This window comes from Mercurialis annua, linkage group LG4 (genome assembly GCF_937616625.2).
Source record: "Mercurialis annua linkage group LG4, ddMerAnnu1.2, whole genome shotgun sequence".
Taxonomy (NCBI): domain Eukaryota; kingdom Viridiplantae; phylum Streptophyta; class Magnoliopsida; order Malpighiales; family Euphorbiaceae; genus Mercurialis; species Mercurialis annua.
This window is the reverse complement of record NC_065573.1, coordinates 35917444-35936880: the sequence shown is the minus strand read 5'-3', so window position 1 is coordinate 35936880 and position 19437 is coordinate 35917444. Positions and strand designations below refer to the sequence as shown.

Below are 19437 nucleotides of genomic sequence, written 5' to 3'. Positions count from 1 at the left end.
TGAGGGTTTTATTGTGCATTTTGCCATCAATTTACTATCCTCTGACTTTTACCATAATGCGACAAATCGTTTAATCTTACGATGTGATAAATGGCGCTATTTTACAAATTCAAATTTCACAACTTTTTCTCTTCAAATCAACAAAACTTTCTTCAAGAAAACAATGGAGTCTGTGAAACTTTTAATTTTGAAAGGTCCAAGAGAAGGCGAAACAGTCGAATTCCCCCCGGAATCGACGATCAAAATCGGGCGGATCATAAGAGGCAACAATCTCACCATTAAAGAACTCGCCATCTCCTCCAAGCACCTAATCATCAAATTCTCCTCATTGGCCGGTAAATGGCTAGTCGAAGATCTCAAGTCTTCCAACGGAACAACCATCAACTCAACGCCTGTTCCTCCTTTCACTCCCGTCCCTATCCACCACGGCGACGTTTTGAAGCTCGGCGAAGAAACTTCTATTCTCGTTCACTTTTTTCCTCAGGTAGAGGAGACCGACGAGGAGAAGCCGTCTCAGTTGAGACGCAATCCGAGACGAAAAGGTCAGGAGATATCAGTGGTGAAAAATGACGGCAATGCGGCGGTGATGATTCAACCAAAACCTAGGAGACCAGGGAGGCCGCCGAAAGCACCGCAACCGCCACTAGCAGCAGCAGCTAGGGTTTCGGATGAGGATAAAGGATTGGAGAAATTGGAGAGTGATAAAGTGAATGTTAGGGTTAGGGTTACACGAGGGAGAAGAGCTGAAGTTGAGAAGAGAGGATCGGAAAATGTTAAGAAAGTTAGGGTTACTAGGAATAAAAAGAATGAGGATTCTGATCATGAATTAGAAAATGTAAGTGGTGCTGCCGGAGCGGAATTGGGTTCGGTTAAAGCAAATTCTAGGGTTACAAGAAGTAGAAAGAAGGAGAATGGTTCTGTTATAGATTTGGAGAATAATCTGGATGGTAAGAGGACGCATGAGTCGCATTTGCAGGAACCGCCACTGAAGAAGAATGTCGGTTTAGGGTTGGATTTAGGAGATGAGGCGAAAGAAAAGGTTGATGAAAAAGATGTTAGTGTAGAAAATGTAGAGGATAAAGATGATTCGGATGTAGGATTGGATTCGATAGAGGAGGCTAAAGAAAAGGTTAATGAAAAAGATGTTAGTACAGAAAATGTAGAGGGTGAAGATGATTCAGATGTAGGATTGGATTCGAGAGAAGAAGCTAAAGAAAAGGTTAATGAAAAAGATGTTACTATAGAAAATGTAGAGGATGAAGATGATTCGGATGTAGGATTGGATTCGAGTGAAGAGGCTGATGATGGGGTTAATGAAGTTGATATCAGCAAAAATGAGGAGATAAAATCCCAATGTCGGGGCGGTGCTAAAGAGACTGATGGTAAGAGACAAGTTAATAAGAAATGGAAGGAAATAGATTTGGAGACCATGACTTTAGGGGAGTGGTTTGAGTATATGGAGGAGTATCTGCCTTGGCAGTTATATCAGGTTACTGAGGAGATGATTTCAGACATGAAAATGAGAGCAGAGCGAGTTAAGGATTATATAATTGAGCAGAAGAAGGCCAAGGCGGCGGCTGCTGCTGCTGCTATGGGAGAAAAGCAGCAGTGACTGGAGTCCTTAAGATAGTAAGCAGTTTAATGTCTTTTGTACTTGTTCTATAATTGGACTGATATATATAAATTATCTACTTATAATTTAGTTTGATGTGTATTTCTTAATGTTACTTATGGTGGTCATCTCTTTTTATTCAATGAGATACATAATATATTTTACCAAAGAGAAGCATAGTTTCTGTTTTTTTTTTCTAATAGGCTGTGGTTACAAGGTAACAAACCCAGCTTAACGTTGAGACACTAGCTTGAACAAGAAGAAGCTTCTCGTCGGTTTTAAGTAGGTTATGTGAAAGTGTCGATGAGTGGGTTTAGTTTTCTTTTTAGTTATTCTGGTTCTTGAGAATTTATCTTTAGCTTGTGGAGAAAGAGGGGGAGTGCTGTCAACATATTACATCTATTAGCTGTTACAGTTTATTCTGAGAATTTATATGTTAACCTTATTTTTAATCTCTTGTATATAAGATCAGTTTTACATGCTCATTTACACTTACAGCGTAATCAGATTCATAATTTGTAAGGTTCTTGGAGATCCATTTTGTTTTAATTTTGATGATTTCTGCATTTCAGAAGGGTTAAACATCTAGCCGTTTTGCTAAGGTATAAGATGAGAAATGAGGAGGTTGTAAATAATGGTAAGAAATATGTAGGATGACATAATTGAGAAGTAGTTTGTGGAACGGAAAGGCTCTGCTACAGTCAGATTCTGCAGTAAACTGTAGCAGAGACAGGTCGTTAGCCTATCTGGACCAGCATTTTTTCTTGCCCATGAGATCTATTCTTGAACGTTCCAGCAAGCCACCCCTTGAAACAAGGCTCCTCCTTGCCAAGACGTTGGTTATTTGTTCAGTTCTATATCTTTAAACAAGGCATAGTATTGCTTGATAAATATGAACAAATTTTATTTTGAGCAACTTCATCTGTGCTTGTATTTTTCATTCTCCTGCTGATTGTGAACCTTTTGTGCCCCCTCCCTTTTTTAGTTTTCAGCTATTTTACTGAAAACAAAAAACGATGATATTTTTTGAAAGTAATCAGGTTTAAAAGCAAATTTCAGAAATATTTTCGATGATGAAAAATAAAATGTCAAGTTTCAGTGCAATGTGAACTTTCAAATGCAGCTAAAATGATCGAACAGTCTTGTGTTAAAAGATCCTCTAACTACTGAAGAAGCACGAAAAGATCAAACAAGGCTATATATTTAGTATATGCAAAATCTTCTGACACTGCAACATTTTCAGGAAATTCATCTGCATTGATTCTTTTTTATTGAAAGCCATCAAGCTCATAGTCCATAAAACACCAAATTTCTGCAGCTGCAGTAGCAACAATGAAACTAATGCAACAGAATATGCATATCCAACAAATCAAAGGCCTGAGAACAAATATTCCACATTGTTTTGAAAAAATATATTCTACATCATTACAAGGATGAAAGCTAGGTAATTAATACACAATAAATAGGCACATAGAGGTTATTTATTCCTGAGAAATACTCGTAAATTCTCTGATTACCTTCTCCGCTTGGCTAAGAAATTTTGCACCACCAAAAGAAAAAAGCACAACAGTCAAAATCCACACATTGAAGAAATAAAGTATAAACCAATGCATCAGTAAACAATATCTTCATCCCTCTCCATTGCAGCAGACAACATGTTGTGAGCTGATTTTAGCGAAATTCCTTTCTGCAAAGAAATTTTCTCAGCAACTTGTTCCTCAGCAAACTGCTCGGCAGATGCTAGCTGTCTCTCGAGTTCCCGCTTCTTATAACCCTGTATCTTCTTTAACCTGAAGAAATCCTCCCTCTCAAGCTCATCGAGCTCTCCTTTGATATAACTGATTGTGTTCTCCAATTTAGGCTTCACAACATTTTCCAATGCGTTAACCCTACGATTTGTTGTCTTGATTGCCTCATCGAGTGTTAAAAATGAGGTCTGAAGTGAAGCAAGCTCAACAAGAACCTCAATAGCTTTTACATAAGCAGCACGACAGGCCTGAACCTGCTGACCACCTCTAGCCAATCCAGTAAGATCGTTCTTGGTATCATCTTCAGTGAAATGGTCAAATTTGGGCAACTTCACACCAGCAATATTTTCTTGTCTAGATCGAACTTTAAGAGATGCAGTTTTGACATTCTCTAGGACAACATGCTTAACATTATCACCAGCAACATACTTCGCTTCAGTAAGAGCAAATGAGGATGCCTTCATTATCTCTCCCATTGATTCTTTAGTAGAGACAATCATTTTAAGTATTTGACGAAACTGCACAGTTAAAGCATCGCTCTTCTTCTTGAGGAGAGCATGACCTCTTGTTGCACCAACAAGTCGAGCTTTCACAACTGTTAGCATCGTGACAGTTGGAACTACATTCAAACGCTGGCCTTGGCCTGCCATCTTTCAAAACTGTAGATCAAAGTTGAGTCAACATCAGTAATTAATGACAAGAATCTTCATAAGATGGGAAAAGAAATGAAAACAAAATCCATCAATGAAAAGAAATCATTATGTTCAACTCATGCATAAAAATGAGAGTTTGATGTCAACGTGACGCACTGCCAAAACTACAGAATCACATGTTCTTTTACAACAATCAAACTTAATCTAGCATCAATAAAAAAACAAATTCTACGTACATTCTACACTGCATATAGACAAGAAGAACTATACATTCTACGAATCAAATCTTTTTGCAATGACTTCTTCGAATCAATCATCTATTTCCATTCCTTTCACCCTCATTCACATTTAAAGAATCAAAGTTCCTTCCAACGAAATGATTAATATCAAACTTCTGAAAAATTAGCTTCATTGAAATAAAAAAAAAAACACAATTTGATAACAAAGAAATGGGATACGATAAGAAGATATCAAGTTTGAACCATGAGGTAGAAGAAGTAGATCTTGCGCAAGCCACACATACAGATGCCTTCATTATCACCAGCAACATACTATGACCTTTTTTTTTGCCAAAGAATACTATGACCTGGATAACTGAAATTATCAATCAATTCCTAATTTTTTCCAAAAACTAAGTAATAATTATCAAGAACCAGACTATACTATTAAAAAATTGATAATAACTGATCAAATCATAAACAATGACTATAAACCATGTGAACCCTAAATTGAATTTAAAACAACAATCAATTGCAGATACTCTCCAATCATAAGTCTAATTTATACACTACAAATTAAACAAATCAACGCTCCAATGAAAAAAAATCTAGATTACGATCCAGCAAGAAAAATTAATTAATAATTATATTCCGTACGCTACCTGCGACGGAGCTTAGTGAGAAACAGAGATTGTAGCGGCGTTGCCCGACCGGAGAATCTTCGCCGGTAAAAGTAAAAATTATTAAGAAAAATACAAATATGTATAATATTGTGATTGAGAGAGAGAAATTAGAGAGATCTGAAAAAGGAGAGGTGAGTGGGCCCGATTCTGTGTTTATGAACACCTTCCTTTCATCACCACCACTATAGACTATAGTCTTATATTATAGAAAACGATAGCGTTTTAGAAATTTCTTCCTTTTGTTTTTCTTCGATATTTTTTCATTTTTTACAAAAAGAATTACATATGTTTTGCTAGTTTTATTATCTAATAAAATAATTATTTCATATTTTTTAAAAAAATTAACTTCATTTTACAATAAAAATACTAATATTGCGATTTTTATTTGACATTTTGGACTATTATAAATTACTTTAAAAGGTGCAAAAATGACACTCATATATATCCCGCGTCTCTTGTTGGCATTTTATTTATTTCTAATTTCAAATAAGTATAACGTTGTGAAAAGGTATTAAAAATGCAAAAGACGGACGGTGTTAAACAGATAAACATAATTGTTAACTGACTGGTCATTTTTTGAACTTTTTCAAAACATTAAGATTATTTTTTAGATCCAAATTACAAGAGCTGCCAACATAAGACGCAGGCTATATATTAAGATCATTTTTACACCTTTTCTCAATATTAATATAAAAATTATTAGAGAAAATCCTATAAAAATTATCTAAATGGTTGACAAAAGTAATTTAATTTCTGTTTGACATTTTGGACTTTCGTTTTCTCTCAGTACTTACTATTCTATCTGAAAAAGAAAAGCATGTTCCGTTGTCAATTATTCATAAACAATAAAAAAATTATATATTACTATTCTGGAGTATTGTTTATTCTTTATATTACTTTTGATTTGAAGAAGAAAAAATTATTGTTCTTTGTTTTATGGTGCTTTCTACATATAATTTATTTTATTAGAAGTAAAGGTTATTTTATCCATTTTCATCATTAGATGAATATTGGTTATTTTTATACAATGATAAAATTGAAAAAGAAGGGTAAAAATAAAGTAATCCTAGAGAAAGCTTTGTTTTTAATGGAAAGCATGTTCTTTGTTAATTAAACATAAATAATAAAATTTTATATATTATTCTGAATATTATGGAGTGGTATTTTCTTTAAAAATAATAAATAACATTTATTTTTAAAAAAATATGTATAAAATTATATAACAAATTAATAGAATATAATTAAATTGCTATAATCCTAAAGATTATTTATTTTTGGGAAGATGGGTCTTACTTCATCAACCATTACATCTGCAACCTAGAAGCATAAATTCCCTCAATATTCAATACACAGATTGAACAATCAACAGAAAATCCCTCAATATTGAATACACAGATTGAACAATCAACAGAAAATAGCATAATAGCCCCCCACAAACACACAATCATCATGACTAATATAAATCTAAAACAAATTTCCACAAGATCTAGCAGTTAAATTTATTATATTGCATGCTTGGAACTACAACCATTATGATGATACTAACTATGAATTTATTGTTTTTGAATACAATAAAGAGCAAAGCTTGGATAGTTTGCTCTAACAGATACTAAAATTTGCCTATAGAAGGCAAAACCACCCGGAGCACACCTACATTTTATTCCTTTTCCAAATTTCCACAGCATTTATTTCTTTTTTTCTGCCCTTTTCATAAATTAAAATTTTGAATAAATCAAATGGAAGTCTAAATCCCAGATCCAGCAAGTCGTCGTTTGGAAGCATTTGATACGGAAACCTGGCCGAGCTTATCTACATCGCTTGTTTGCATGCGTTCTTTGAGTGGCATATAACGACGAAGCCATTCCCCAGTGTAGACCTTAATGACCATTTAAATGAGCAAATGTCAGCACAGCACAACACATGTAGAAATTAAACAAAAAGCTTAAAAAATAATTGTTTCCTCAACTCGATTGCTCCTACTCATATGCCTAGCTGACAACTACCAAGCAAGTCTTAGAGCATCCCCAATGGACTCTCTAAAATTGTCAAACTCTTTAAATTAAAGAGTTTGACAATAAATTAGGAGTCCAATGGACTCTCTATTCTTTATATTTAGAGTAGAGAGTGAAAATGGCTCTCTACTTCATTTTTTAAATAGTAAAATTTTAAATTTTAAAATAAGGTGGTTATTTTTACTTTTAAATATTATATTTTTATTTTTAGTAAAAAAAAATGAATAAATAAATGAATAAAAAATTAAATAAAAAAATTACTTTATTAATATTTAATATTTTATTAATATTTTTTATGAAAATAAAATAAAATTTAATATTAGAGAGGCCATTAATTTAATATTATTATTATTTAATACTTTTATTTGATTATTAATTATTAAAATTATATACAATAAAAAACTGATATTAAAGAGTCCATTGGAGTAAAATTTTAAATATCACTCTTTATTTATAAGATGTTCTTTACTTTACAAAAGATGCTCTTTATTTTAAAGAATACCATTGGGGATGCTCTTAAATTAACATCTAGTCATGTACAACGAAATGGTGACCTTAATTTCCATTAAATTGAAAAGGAATTCCATGTTTAACTTTTTGAAGTAAGTACAGAAAATATTAATATTGTAAATAAGTCTAGATATAAGAACAATATCATGAATAATAATAATAATGATGATGATGTCGTTTACTTAACAAGCCTAACAAGATCGTAATGATCTTTAAACTCTTAATTCTCACTAATTAGACACCAGATGACATCATTTATACATTAGCGTGAAACAAATATGAGGATGGAAACATGAACAAATTCTTGTCTTATGATTGATCAAAGTTCACCAGTTACTATCCCCATTGGATGAGGTTCAACAAAAAAATAAGAGCTTCACATTAATAAAACCAAATATAAAAAACAGAAGCATAAATCAACATATGGTTTATTGAACAGAGCAGCTTTCACAAGACAATTCTGCAGCCCAGGACAATCAGAATCCCAATTTTAGCGCTGCTGTTTGTTATTTTATTGGTCTCAGAGAAAATTCATTAAGAATAACAATTGTAGTGCACTTCTCTATTAGTTTACTACTTGTCAAGAGGGTTGATTACATGTGTTCAGTATATACAAGCCAAAAACAAAATTAGCCATGGTTCAGTTTTAGGAAAATGTGGTTCATGTAAATAATAATAATAAGTTAAATGAAACCACTTTGATGATGAATAAATCAATAGAAAATACATTAAGAGCAACCCAAGAAAGTGTTAGGATGTAACCTGTTGTGGCCTCATTATCTTTGTGTCAGGATCATCAAGTGACTCTCGCCAGTGTGCTAGGTACCCAGCCATTCGAGGAATTGCAAATAAAACTGGGAAGAACTCTGTTGGAAATCCCATTGCTCTGTAATCAAGAACTTAAAATAATTATATGCTTTACAAAATAAGAAAGTTTAACAAAATCTGTTGGATACTTCCAGTTACAGGCAACTAGATCTTCTCACTACCTGTATATTAGTCCAGAGTAGAAATCAACATTTGGATATAACTTTCTCTTAACAAAATACTCGTCAGACAAGGCAGCCTTTTCCAAAGCAATTGCTACCTGAAAACAACACATGATCAACCATGAGCTTGGAAATTCCATCTACAATAATTACAGCATGTTTGACATGTCCCAAGATCCCTCTTAGAAATGAAAATGCAAAAGAACAAACAAACCACAACTGGACAAAATACTTTTCCACCTGTAATCCATTTTACATCGGTCAAAACATGGATATTAGGTTTTGTCACTTGTGTATTTATTCCAATATTTTAATAGATGTTATAAAGTTGCAGCACATGCAGAGGCAAGAACATGAATTAACAAAAAGTGTTATAAACAATTTAGAAAAATATGCGGATAACATATTTATGATCTAAAAGGAAATGTTAGAATTTGCTAGGAGTCTTTCTACTCATGTCTTTAGCACCTAATTATTAGCCACATAGAAGAAGATAACTTTGAATATTTTGTCAGCTATGTTTAATTTTGATGATCTCGTTCTGATAAACAGTCGATCCTTAATACCAAATTCGTGGAAATGTATCACCTAATTTCTTTAAGATTGTTGCATGAGTTTGGTTCACGTTCTTTAGTTTAAACTTAGAGTAGTAATGTATGTTGTTATAAAAATGTTTTGCATTATATTGCAACTTAATGCTGAAAAAAATTAAGAATTTCAAAAGAACTAAGGTTTCTAGATCAAGTGATTAAATTTTATAAAAATGAAACAAGAAACTCAGCCTCAATATTGATGTTAATCTTGTAATTAGCTATGAAAAGACTAGATACTGTTACAGCCATAATTAATTGGATGATATGCTTGTGTAATCTTTTTAACACTGCATGCCCAATATACGTGGCTCATATCATGAAGAAAAGCTTCATGTACGGAGTCCAAGCCATGTCAAAAACTTAATGCAATATCCATCTTTTTAGACTTGCTTCCAAGTTATAAATGCAGTAGGAATTAAGATAATTAATCAACTTCAATAAGAGGACTATCATGAAGTTGTCAACCAGTAGGTCCAATACTAAATATAAAAACATAATGGATGTTTAGGACATATTGGAGAGTTAGAAATCACCTCAATCAGAGGATCTCGGCCAACAATAGAAAATACTTCTTCGGCTAGTTTCTTAATGACTTTTGCTCTGGGATCATAGTTTTTGTACACCCGATGTCCAAAACCTGACATCTTTCGCTTCCTAATAACCAGAGGTGCAAGAATGGTCAAAACTAGATAAAATACATATATTCCTGCAAGAGTCTAATACATGAAAAAATGCCTGGCAATAAAATTGAACATAATCAAAAGCATAAGTTACCTGTTTTTCACACCCTCGATGAAATCTGGAATGTTATCAACAGATCCAATCTCATTCAACATCTTAAGCACAGCCTAAAACAATAAAATAGTAACGACAGGCTTACTGACCAGTTCCTCAAATCAACATACATAAGGGGCCAACTTACTTTGTAACATAATAGTGAACTCGAGAAAGGCAGAACTAAAATAATTGCAGGAAAGACAGAAAACTGGGAACTATTTTAAAGCTTGGAAAGGCATAATATAGGCTTACCTCATTTGCTCCACCATGCAAAGGACCATACAATGCTCCAACAGCCCCAGCAAGGGCTGTGTATACATCAACACCACTGCATCATCAGACAAAACCAAGTGAGAAAGATAAAGGGAAGCTTAATTTCATTGTTAAACAAAGATATCTACCTTGACGCAAGATGTCGGGCAGCAGCAGTGGAGCAATTCATTTCATGTTCTGCGTGCAGTATGAAAAGTATATCCAGCACTCGAGCAAGTCGAGGATTAGGTTTGTAAGATCGATCGCCTCTGCGAGTTCGTAAAGAGAAGTGTTAACCAGGAAAAGCAAGGAAAGACATTCCTGCCAGCAATAATTATAAATTTAAGTGGAAAGACAAGTTGTGACAGTGTGTCACAGCATCTCTATTCTTAAATGTGGAGAACATATATTTAACAATTACCTGTCAGCAAGAAAATTAGACAAAAAAGATTTTTGAAAAAAACTATATTATTAGATAGAGTATATCGTTTACTGAGACAATCTTTAAATAGTCAAAAAAATCAATATCTTTATCCAGATATCATTAGGAATAAAAGAGGCCACAGTACGTACAATGAATCTAGCATGTATAAAAAGTTCTCAGAATAAGAAAGGTTGCTAGAAGGGAGAACTGGTGGCCTTCCAGCCAATCTCAAATAAGCAGCTGCTGCAATGGTTGGTGCCTGCAAAGTGTCATATGAATTAATTGACGGAGAATGAGCAAAAAAGCCCATCTCTGGAGTAAGGTGCCATAAAAAATTAAAATGAATAAAGAACATGTGAGTGTGTGCGCGTGGAAAACCAATTTTTCCTCAAGCCAGGGATACGAAAGATGACCAAAAAAAAGTTAAATGAGTAGGCAATAAACCTTTCCAAGAATACGTGCAATTTGTTTGTCTCTGACTTGCTTGGACTTATAAAGATCTTGCCCCTTCACCAACAAAAAAGATATGGTTACAATGGCTGAGAGCCAAAAATAATCAACAGAAATACACACAAAACGACCATCATCACTTTATTAAGTAAAATGAAAAATCATTCACTCAAGTACTTTTACACAGTTAACATTAAGTGTGAGAATCTCAGAAATCAAAACAATTAATATCAAGATATTCAATCATTATTTAACATTTCAGAGAAGAGTGTCAGATAATATCTACAATGTTCACCTTACACAACATGTGCATATGCAATGCTCCCATTCTTAAAAGCTACACAATGCACTTACTCTAAGAGCTGGATTAGCATCAGGATGAAAGATGGAAAGAGCACTCATCGCACTGACTAGCACACCCATTGGGTGTGCATCGTGAGGCATTGCTTGTATAATATCCTGAAAAAGATTGAAAAAGCAATGTTAAAAATCTAAAACCTTCCTGTCAGAAACAATATTTCAATTAACACAGACAAAGTTTCATTGCAATACTGCATCAAATCATAACATAGATCTCCTGCACAATGATAGAGACGCACTTCAACCTCTATATTGAAACGAAAAATACCACAACCCCGCTACTTTAAAAATGGAACCTCTTTGCATTCAGTGAATATCAACCATAAAATCATTATTCTGAACTACAGCCAAAGTAAAGAGGAGAGATTGTCTCCAACGGGAAAAAGAAAAAGAAACTATATAAATCACCTAATTCAAGCTGAACTTGTCCAGAAATTTAAAACTTTCCATTAAAAGCATAAAAACAACAATCCCAATTAGTACATACATAAACACGCATAGCATGAGAAATAGACAGAAAGAAGAGTCATACCAAAACGCCCTGTGGTACAGCGGAATGCTGAGAAACAGCGAATTCCCAGTCTGCCAGCTGATTAGAAGATGGCAAATTCCCATACACTGAAACAAATCAGAAAAAACAAACAATTACATATCAAATTATACTTTTATAACTATACTCGCGCATAAACTCTAATTTCTTATTATTCAATAATTTTTCGCAATTAAAACATGAAAAAATCATAACAAAAGCAAAAGGAATAATAAAATTAACAGAACTGACTTATAAGATAGGCAACTTCCAAGAAAGTGCTGCTCTCAGCTAATTCTTCAATAGGATATCCTCTGTATCTAAGAATACCCTCATCTCCATCAATATACGATATTGAAGAAATCACAGGTGCAGTATTTAAATACCCTGGATCATACAATTTCAATCCTTTATCTTCATTCTTTCCAGTGCTTATCTGTTCTCAAAACCAGCCACATCATAATCAAAATTAGATCTCAACAGAATTCACAAAAGAATTTAAAAAAACACAGATTACTGCACCTTCTTGAAATCGGCGGACTTGGCGGTGCCGTTTTTCGAGATGGGAATTTGGTACTTTTTACCGGTCCTTTCGTCGATGACGGTTAATGAACCCTGGAGATTGCCAGGTGGCGAGACGTAAGGTGCGGACACGCAGTTTGTGTCTATGAAAGAGGAGGAGTCGAGAGTCGTCGCCGCCGCAAGATGAGCGGCGAGCACCGCTAACCGGGCTCGAGCTGAGGATGATGATGAGTTTGACATGTTTGTTGAATCTTTGATTTGATTGAATGTGTAAGTGTTTATGAAGGCTCTGTTAGTTTGTTAATATAGAAAGAAATTTATATTTTGGGAGAAGAACGAGAGAGAGAGAGAGAAAAATAGGCTTTTTCTTCAGTCAAAATATTGGAAATTGCAAGATGGGGCTTATCGCTGCTAACGTGGCGAGTTAACCGATTCCAACCATATCAGCTCTTTGTTTATTTCTAGTTTAGGAAACTTTTTGGATTTAAATAGCAATTTTCCCCTTTAACTCGTAAGAAATGGACAATTACCAAATAAATTGATTTTATTGATAAATCAGTACACGAACTTAATAATTATGGGCAATTAGCCCATTTTGAAAAAATAACTTACAAGTTAAAGGGGCAAATTGTCAATTTAAGTGACAATTAACTTACAAAATGAGGGGCAAATTATCCATAACTATCAAGTTTGTGTACTGATTTGCCCACAAAATTAATTTATGTGTTAATTGCTCATTATTTATAAATTAAAGGGCATATTTCTATTTAAGTCAAACTCTTTGTAGCTTTAATTACATGGAAGTATAAAAGTTATAATATTTTATAAGTTATCCTAATTTTTAGTTTTTTTTATTATCACAATTTATAACAAAAGTGACAGTCATGGCGCGACAAGTTAAATACTGCAAATAATTTGATCATAATTTTACAATGATATTTTGGAATATTTGAATGTTTTCTATTTAATTTTTTAAAAATACATGTCATCTAAATCAAATGTTGAATAAATAATTAACTTAGCAATATAATCAAATTGTTTGGGCATTTGATTTGTTGCATCATGTCATTGTTGGATTATTATATAAATTATAAATCATTATATAATTTTTTAAAATCGGTGAAATTGAAATTTAATATAAAGATGCAAGTTTAAATGTAATTATTTTTCAAATATTTTGTAGCAACTATTTTAGTTTAGGAAGTTTGTTTTCTAAAAATAATTTGTTGCAATTATTTACTTTAAAATTTTTTAAAAAAAAAAAGACAAATCATTTACTGAAATATTAACTTCTTCTTATATCAAAAAGGGGAAAAACAATCTTCTAGAAGCAAAAAGCATATAAATAGCTCGATATCTTTACTGCTTAAGGAAACTCACAAACTCCAATAAGCAATATCGTCTACAACTGCCTGGCCACTCGCTTTATCAATCGGGGGTATTGTGACGTACCTATCCAATATCGCCACGTCATATCCACATTTAAGTCATGATGATGTGTCGACACATTGTAGAACGTGGCAATAGATGACTATTTATCTGCACCTAAAAGAAGAGGTTTGAATTTGGATAATCCTAGGGATGCTAAATAATTAGTTAATGAAAGTGGATAACTGAATATTAGAGGTGCAGCTATACAATGAATGCACTAGCATTTCATGTCTGTGCGCTCTTCTCGCTAGAACCGTTTGATTTGATGGAGTATGCTCATGTAAGGAAATTCATGTCCAATTAAATTAAAAAAAAATGATATTTAACTAAATTATTTTAATCCATTTTATTATACCGTCCTATCTTATATATTTTTATTTGCTCACTCCCTATACAAAAATATGTCTTAATTTCTCTCTTTAACTTGATCCATTTATTTATTGCCACGCATCAGATAGTACATAAGATGAATTACATAGCATTATTTTTAAATTAAATGTTTAAAAAAACTATAAGAAGAAAGAGAAAATTATAGTATTAAATTTTGATTTTTTTTATCATATGATGCATGTCCAATTAATTCAAAAATATTAAACTAAACTCGCCATGTGGTATTATGAATTATCCACTCATCGTATGACACATGGTAATAATAAATTTGATATCACATTAATTATAGTTAAAATGTAATCAATTACTAATTTAAAATGGAATACTTGTGTCATTTTTTGCCTGTTTTTTTTTTAAATGAGTTAATTAATATTTTATGTCAAGTGGAGGAGGTGAATTGATCATTTGGTCTATTTATCAATTTTGACATTCAATTCATACATTGTAAATTTTCTTTATACACACGTTTCATATCTTCTTATAAAATTTAAGACAAAAGGTCTCAAAACTACTTACCTTTAAATATTTTTTTAATAACATTTTGATGTCGTAATTTTTTTAATAGCATCCTATCATTTCGATTTTCAATTGTACCTTAAATTAAAAATTAGACAATTTTGTAACAATAAGGATAAAAATATTTAAAACAGCTAAAATTAAAAAAAAAATTATATATTTTTTCTATATGCCAAACAAATCATTTATCATTAAGAACACTCAAATAAATCTAAATGAGCATTTAGTTAACTATATAATTTATTAATTTTTTAAAATCGACTCCAATGTCGCCTCATTTAACCCGCCGCCGCCTTCGGATCCGCAGCCACTCTTGAACCCGCGACAAGCCACATTTGACTGTTTCGTCTTCCATGAAGACGAGTCGAAGCATATCTTTCATGGAGGAACTCGTCTTCTATGGAAGACGAGACTGTTGCTCATCTTCCACAAGCCAAATCTAGTCGACCAGATCGGGTTCATCTTCTTTCATGGAAGACGAACCCGATGATAGGTTTGAGGGCGCCAACGGTAGGTCCGAGAAAGACGACAACAGAGATGGGGGTGTTTTAATTAATTTATATTAAATTATTATTTTTAAAATTTATAGAGAAGGAGATATTTTTGTGTAATCAAAAAACATTTAAAATATATGATAAATATGAATAATTTACTTTAAATATTATTCAAGTGAAAAGAGGTTAATTTGATACTTCAATTACAATTGAGTCGAAAATGCAAAACATGGTGCTATTAAACAAAACTAACTAAAATCGGCAGATTCTGGGACCTTTCGCCTATTTTTAATGTCATCTTTACATATGATGTACACGTACATAACTGAATAGATACTACACTGTGGATTTATAATTGTATATGTAACTTGAGGATTAAATATAATACATGTGATGTAAGAAGATAAACAAAGAATTAAGATCGTCGTCTTTTTTCATTAAAAATATCAGTTACTGTTCTAAAATTCGGTGTATTTCAACTGACTATATAAATGGAAAATGACGCAGCACTTTTCAAGGGTTAATTGCCTGGGGTGTGCAAAAACCATAAAATGGAAGCGACAAATTTGATTCGGTTCGATTTAAAAAATAATTTCGGTTTGCCGGTTTGATTTGATTTGGAGCATACAAAAATTTAGTCAGTTTTACATGTAAACCGTACCTTACCAAAAAAAATCGACATAACTGACATGTTTAGTTTGGTTTGAAAAATTAATTTTTTTTCCAAAATTTTGGTTCGGTTTTAAAAAATAAACAAAAAAATTGGTTCAATCGGTTCGGTTTAACCAAATTGCACATCCATGTTAATTACTATTAAATCACCATTTTGACATATTTTCTAATTTTATCATGACATTTTAATATATATTTTTCAAATCTACCACCATATTTCACCTTCATATATGAAATCCGTCGTGTTCTGCCATGTCATTGGTCAGCTAAAATATGTCGAATTTAAAAAAATTTAAAAATTGGTGATTTTACATGACAATTTTTAAAAGTGGTGATACAAATGAAAAAAAAGGTGTGGTTTAATAAGTAATTAACTCAAATAAAATCATTTAAATTTTTAAAAATTAATATTTTTAGTGAATCCAATACACAAATTATCATTGCAGTCTTGATTCGTATAGGTTTAATGATATTTTCAGACTCTAATATCTTAAACCAATTTATCTGCTCTCGTCTTTTCCACATTTTATACATTTTTTTTACGTTCATGAAAAACTAGAATGTACCAACATTGCAGTCTTCATTCACATAGGTTCAATGATATTTTCATCCTGTAATATTGAAATGTTTGGACGAGGCTTCTTACTGCTCTAAAACTGAGAAAAGCCCATCCGCCAACAAAGGGCCCTGTTTAGTCATATTCCATGAAAGCCCTGTAGCACAAAATAGAAAGATGCAACAATATTTTAATAAAAAAAATTATCTAATATACCTTAATTTTAAGAAAAAAATTACAAACTGACTCTAAATCAGGTACTTTTTTCTTAAAATTTCAGTTTAGTAAAATTCTAATTTGCATTTACCAATAAGGATGAGGTTGTGTATTTATTTTATTTTTTTTCCAACAAAATAACTGTAAGGTAACAAATTTGAAAAATGACATGTGTCGTCATTATTAGATGTCTCATGTCTGCCAAGCGCGTCAACACGTTAGTTCGCCATCACATGAATGGTGATATCTCAGTATGTTATAAATACATTTTAAATACATACTTGATATATACGTGATATTTGTCAGTACATCACAAATACGTTTAAGAAAAATTCAAATATATTTAATTTTTTAAAATGTAAAAGAGATATTTTCTAAATGTATTTGAATTGTTGATAAAATCTGATTTTTTTGTATGAAATAATCAAATTGTAAGTATTTATTTAAAAAAAACAAATATGAAGTTATAATACATGTTAGATATATATTTGATATACAATTTATACATATTTTTAGTACGCGGCACATATATTTTGATTTTTGAGATGTGTCATAAATACATTTCATATACATATTAATGATGTTTATGAGATGTTTTTCTAAATGTATTTGAACTGTTTTTCAAGTTTGATTTTTTAAGTAAAATAATTAAACTATAATTTTTGTATTTTAAATAAAATAACTATAAAGCTATTGTGCATGTCAGATACATTGTTAATAAATATTTTTTTATATATTTTGAATATGTCATACATCTATGTTTGACTTAAAATGCATTAGAGATACATCTCAAATACATATAATAATACATACGTACTATATAATTTGCATAGATGTGTATAAAAATGATACTTAAATTATCATAAATATATAAATAAATTAAATATTATTATAGAGTGGTTCTATGGGTGATGCTTTTACATTTTATTTTAAAACAAACACTCCAATATATATATATATATATATATATATATATATATATATATATATATATATATATATATATATATAGACACACACACGTATATGCATGTGTGAGAAATGATATTCAAATATGTTTTAAATACATTTTAAATACATAAACGATATGTATATTTATATTTAAATATTTCTAACGCACGACTATCATGCCGGTGCGTTTCTAACGCATTTTGACATGTTTTGATAGCTAATATCTAACTATGTATTGTGATTTAGAGCCCCTTACAAGAAACGCCCAGAACTTTAAAAACGGTCAAAAAAACTCCTAAACTTTATGGCGGCGCTCAAGAAATCCCTTCCGTCCAAAAATTCCTACCGCCTTCTATTTTAATGTGATGCCATTTTACAAAAAAAAAATTATAACTGTGCCACATCAGCTGCCACGTCATCAAAATATCCTAAAACTATTAAAATTTATTAAAAAATAAAAAAATTAACCTAACCAAACTCAAAGCATCCATTCAATTCATCCATCGCCGCAAACCACCAGTTATCACCGGCCACCGCCATCACCCACCCATCTTCTTGTATATGGTTTGAGAAGACAAGCTAGTCGTCTTCTCATGTGAGAAGACGACCTGGCGGCGGCGGGTGGCAGTTAGAAAGTTGAGTGGGCAGCTGGGTGAGGTTTGATTGGGTTGGTTTGAGTTATTTTTGTTAAATTACTTAGTGATTGTTCTTAATTAAATCATATTAATCTCCATTAGCTCTAAATTTGAGAATAATTTTCTTACTTTATTTTTTTCGTCCATCACTTTAAAAATCCAAAAAGGATGCAAGAAGCCTAAAGGGTCACAATCTTCTCAAAATGGAACAAACGTAAAGACTAAAGGGCAGAAATAAAAAGAGTGAAAGTAATGTTATGTACTTATAATGCCCACGTGAGCCCCTGACTCTTTTTAACCCAAACTTTAGAAACCAAAGAAAGTGATGATGGGTAATAACAATGTTTTTTTTCACCACCTAACTTACATATTTATGTATACCATTTCCTCCCTTTGGACCCACAAATTGCCAATATATATTAGCCTCACTTATGCCAAACAAAAAAAGAACTAGTCAATATGATTATAAACTCTATTATATGGTTAAAGATAGTCATCCATTATATCAATTTTAAAAAAAATATTATGATTCATATTGTTTTATTCCTCTATAGATTCATAAACAGTGGCATAATCAAATTTTTTATTTCGACAGTTTCGACTAATCAATCTTCGTTTAGCTTTGAATTCGTTATAGAATATTTTTTTAAAAAAAATATAACTGCACTTCGAACTAGTGCCTACCGTAGACTCTTAATGGTTATGTTGTTGTTCATGCATACCAAAATACATTAGCCTCACCTATACAAATAAAAAGAACTCATCCAAGTCCATATATAGTTGAATATAGTTATCTAATGTAGTTTTTTTTGTTGATGTGCCGATTTCACGTTAATATATATTGAACGTCAAAAAAAGATATTTGCTTTGTTATATGATTTATTTTTATTTTTTAAATATAGATAACTATGTCACAATAAATTACATTCATTAATTACTATCAATGAAACAAATTTTTAGTACTTTATTTTCAGAAAAAAAAAAAACAATGAGGCTTTCAAAGTAGTAGGTTGAATGGTCTTGCTTACATGAATGATATGTGCTGTAAATTTCCAAAAACTCAGTTAGTTGACAAAATGTTGGAGACACCATTGATGACATTTTTTCAGAGATGGTATGAGAAAAATAGTAATTTGGTGTGACAAGTGACATTGTCATTACATTTAATTTTTGCTCTATTTAGTTACCAATAGAGTGCACTCGTGGGTATTTTGTAGACTACTTTGTTGTTCTTTTGCTTTAAA

General features: G+C 31.8%; 3 protein-coding genes across 4 annotated transcripts; 1 reads left to right on the top strand and 2 right to left on the bottom strand.

The window, feature by feature from the left end:
• Window positions 1-78: 78 nt before the first annotated feature.
• LOC126676303 (FHA domain-containing protein At4g14490-like) lies at window positions 79-2528 on the top strand. Its single transcript, XM_050370477.2, has 2 exons — window positions 79-1629; window positions 2185-2528. The coding sequence occupies exon 1, from the start codon at window positions 164-166 to the stop codon at window positions 1610-1612; it is 1449 nt and encodes a 482-aa protein (XP_050226434.1). The 5' UTR covers window positions 79-163; the 3' UTR covers window positions 1613-1629; window positions 2185-2528.
• A 462-nt stretch (window positions 2529-2990) lies between these two features.
• Window positions 2991-5079, bottom strand: LOC126678957 (V-type proton ATPase subunit D). Of its 2 annotated transcripts, none has more exons than XM_050373880.2 (2): window positions 4894-5079; window positions 2991-4019 (listed from the first exon to the last, which is right to left on the bottom strand). In XM_050373880.2, exon 2 carries the CDS (start codon window positions 4008-4010, stop codon window positions 3225-3227), a length of 786 nt encoding a protein of 261 aa, XP_050229837.1. In that variant the 5' UTR covers window positions 4011-4019; window positions 4894-5079; the 3' UTR covers window positions 2991-3224. The 2 variants fall into 2 exon arrangements, with proteins under 2 accessions (XP_050229837.1, XP_050229838.1); XM_050373881.2 differs by having other exon boundaries at window positions 4898-5079.
• A 1270-nt stretch (window positions 5080-6349) lies between these two features.
• On the bottom strand, window positions 6350-12713 carry LOC126678181 (citrate synthase, glyoxysomal). Its single transcript, XM_050373071.2, has 13 exons — window positions 12333-12713; window positions 12063-12246; window positions 11814-11899; window positions 11276-11380; window positions 10916-10978; window positions 10621-10730; window positions 10197-10316; window positions 10048-10123; window positions 9793-9866; window positions 9552-9672; window positions 8426-8523; window positions 8199-8322; window positions 6350-6790 (listed from the first exon to the last, which is right to left on the bottom strand). The coding sequence occupies exons 1-13, from the start codon at window positions 12570-12572 to the stop codon at window positions 6659-6661; spliced, it is 1533 nt and encodes a 510-aa protein (XP_050229028.1). The 5' UTR covers window positions 12573-12713; the 3' UTR covers window positions 6350-6658.
• Window positions 12714-19437: the final 6724 nt, after the last annotated feature.

Coding starts and splice junctions, on each gene's coding strand:
- LOC126678181 (XM_050373071.2), bottom strand. CDS start 12,572: ATGTCAAACTCATCATCATCCTCAGCTCGAGCCCGGTTAGCGGTGCTC. Junction 11,900..12,062: donor GGAAGTTGCCTATCTTATAA/GTCAGTTCTGTT, acceptor GATTTGTTTCAG/TGTATGGGAATTTGCCATCT. Junction 10,317..10,620: donor TTATACATGCTAGATTCATT/GTACGTACTGTG, acceptor ACGAACTCGCAG/AGGCGATCGATCTTACAAAC.
- LOC126678957 (XM_050373880.2), bottom strand. CDS start 4,010: ATGGCAGGCCAAGGCCAGCGTTTGAATGTAGTTCCAACTGTCACGATG.
- LOC126676303 (XM_050370477.2), top strand. CDS start 164: ATGGAGTCTGTGAAACTTTTAATTTTGAAAGGTCCAAGAGAAGGCGAA.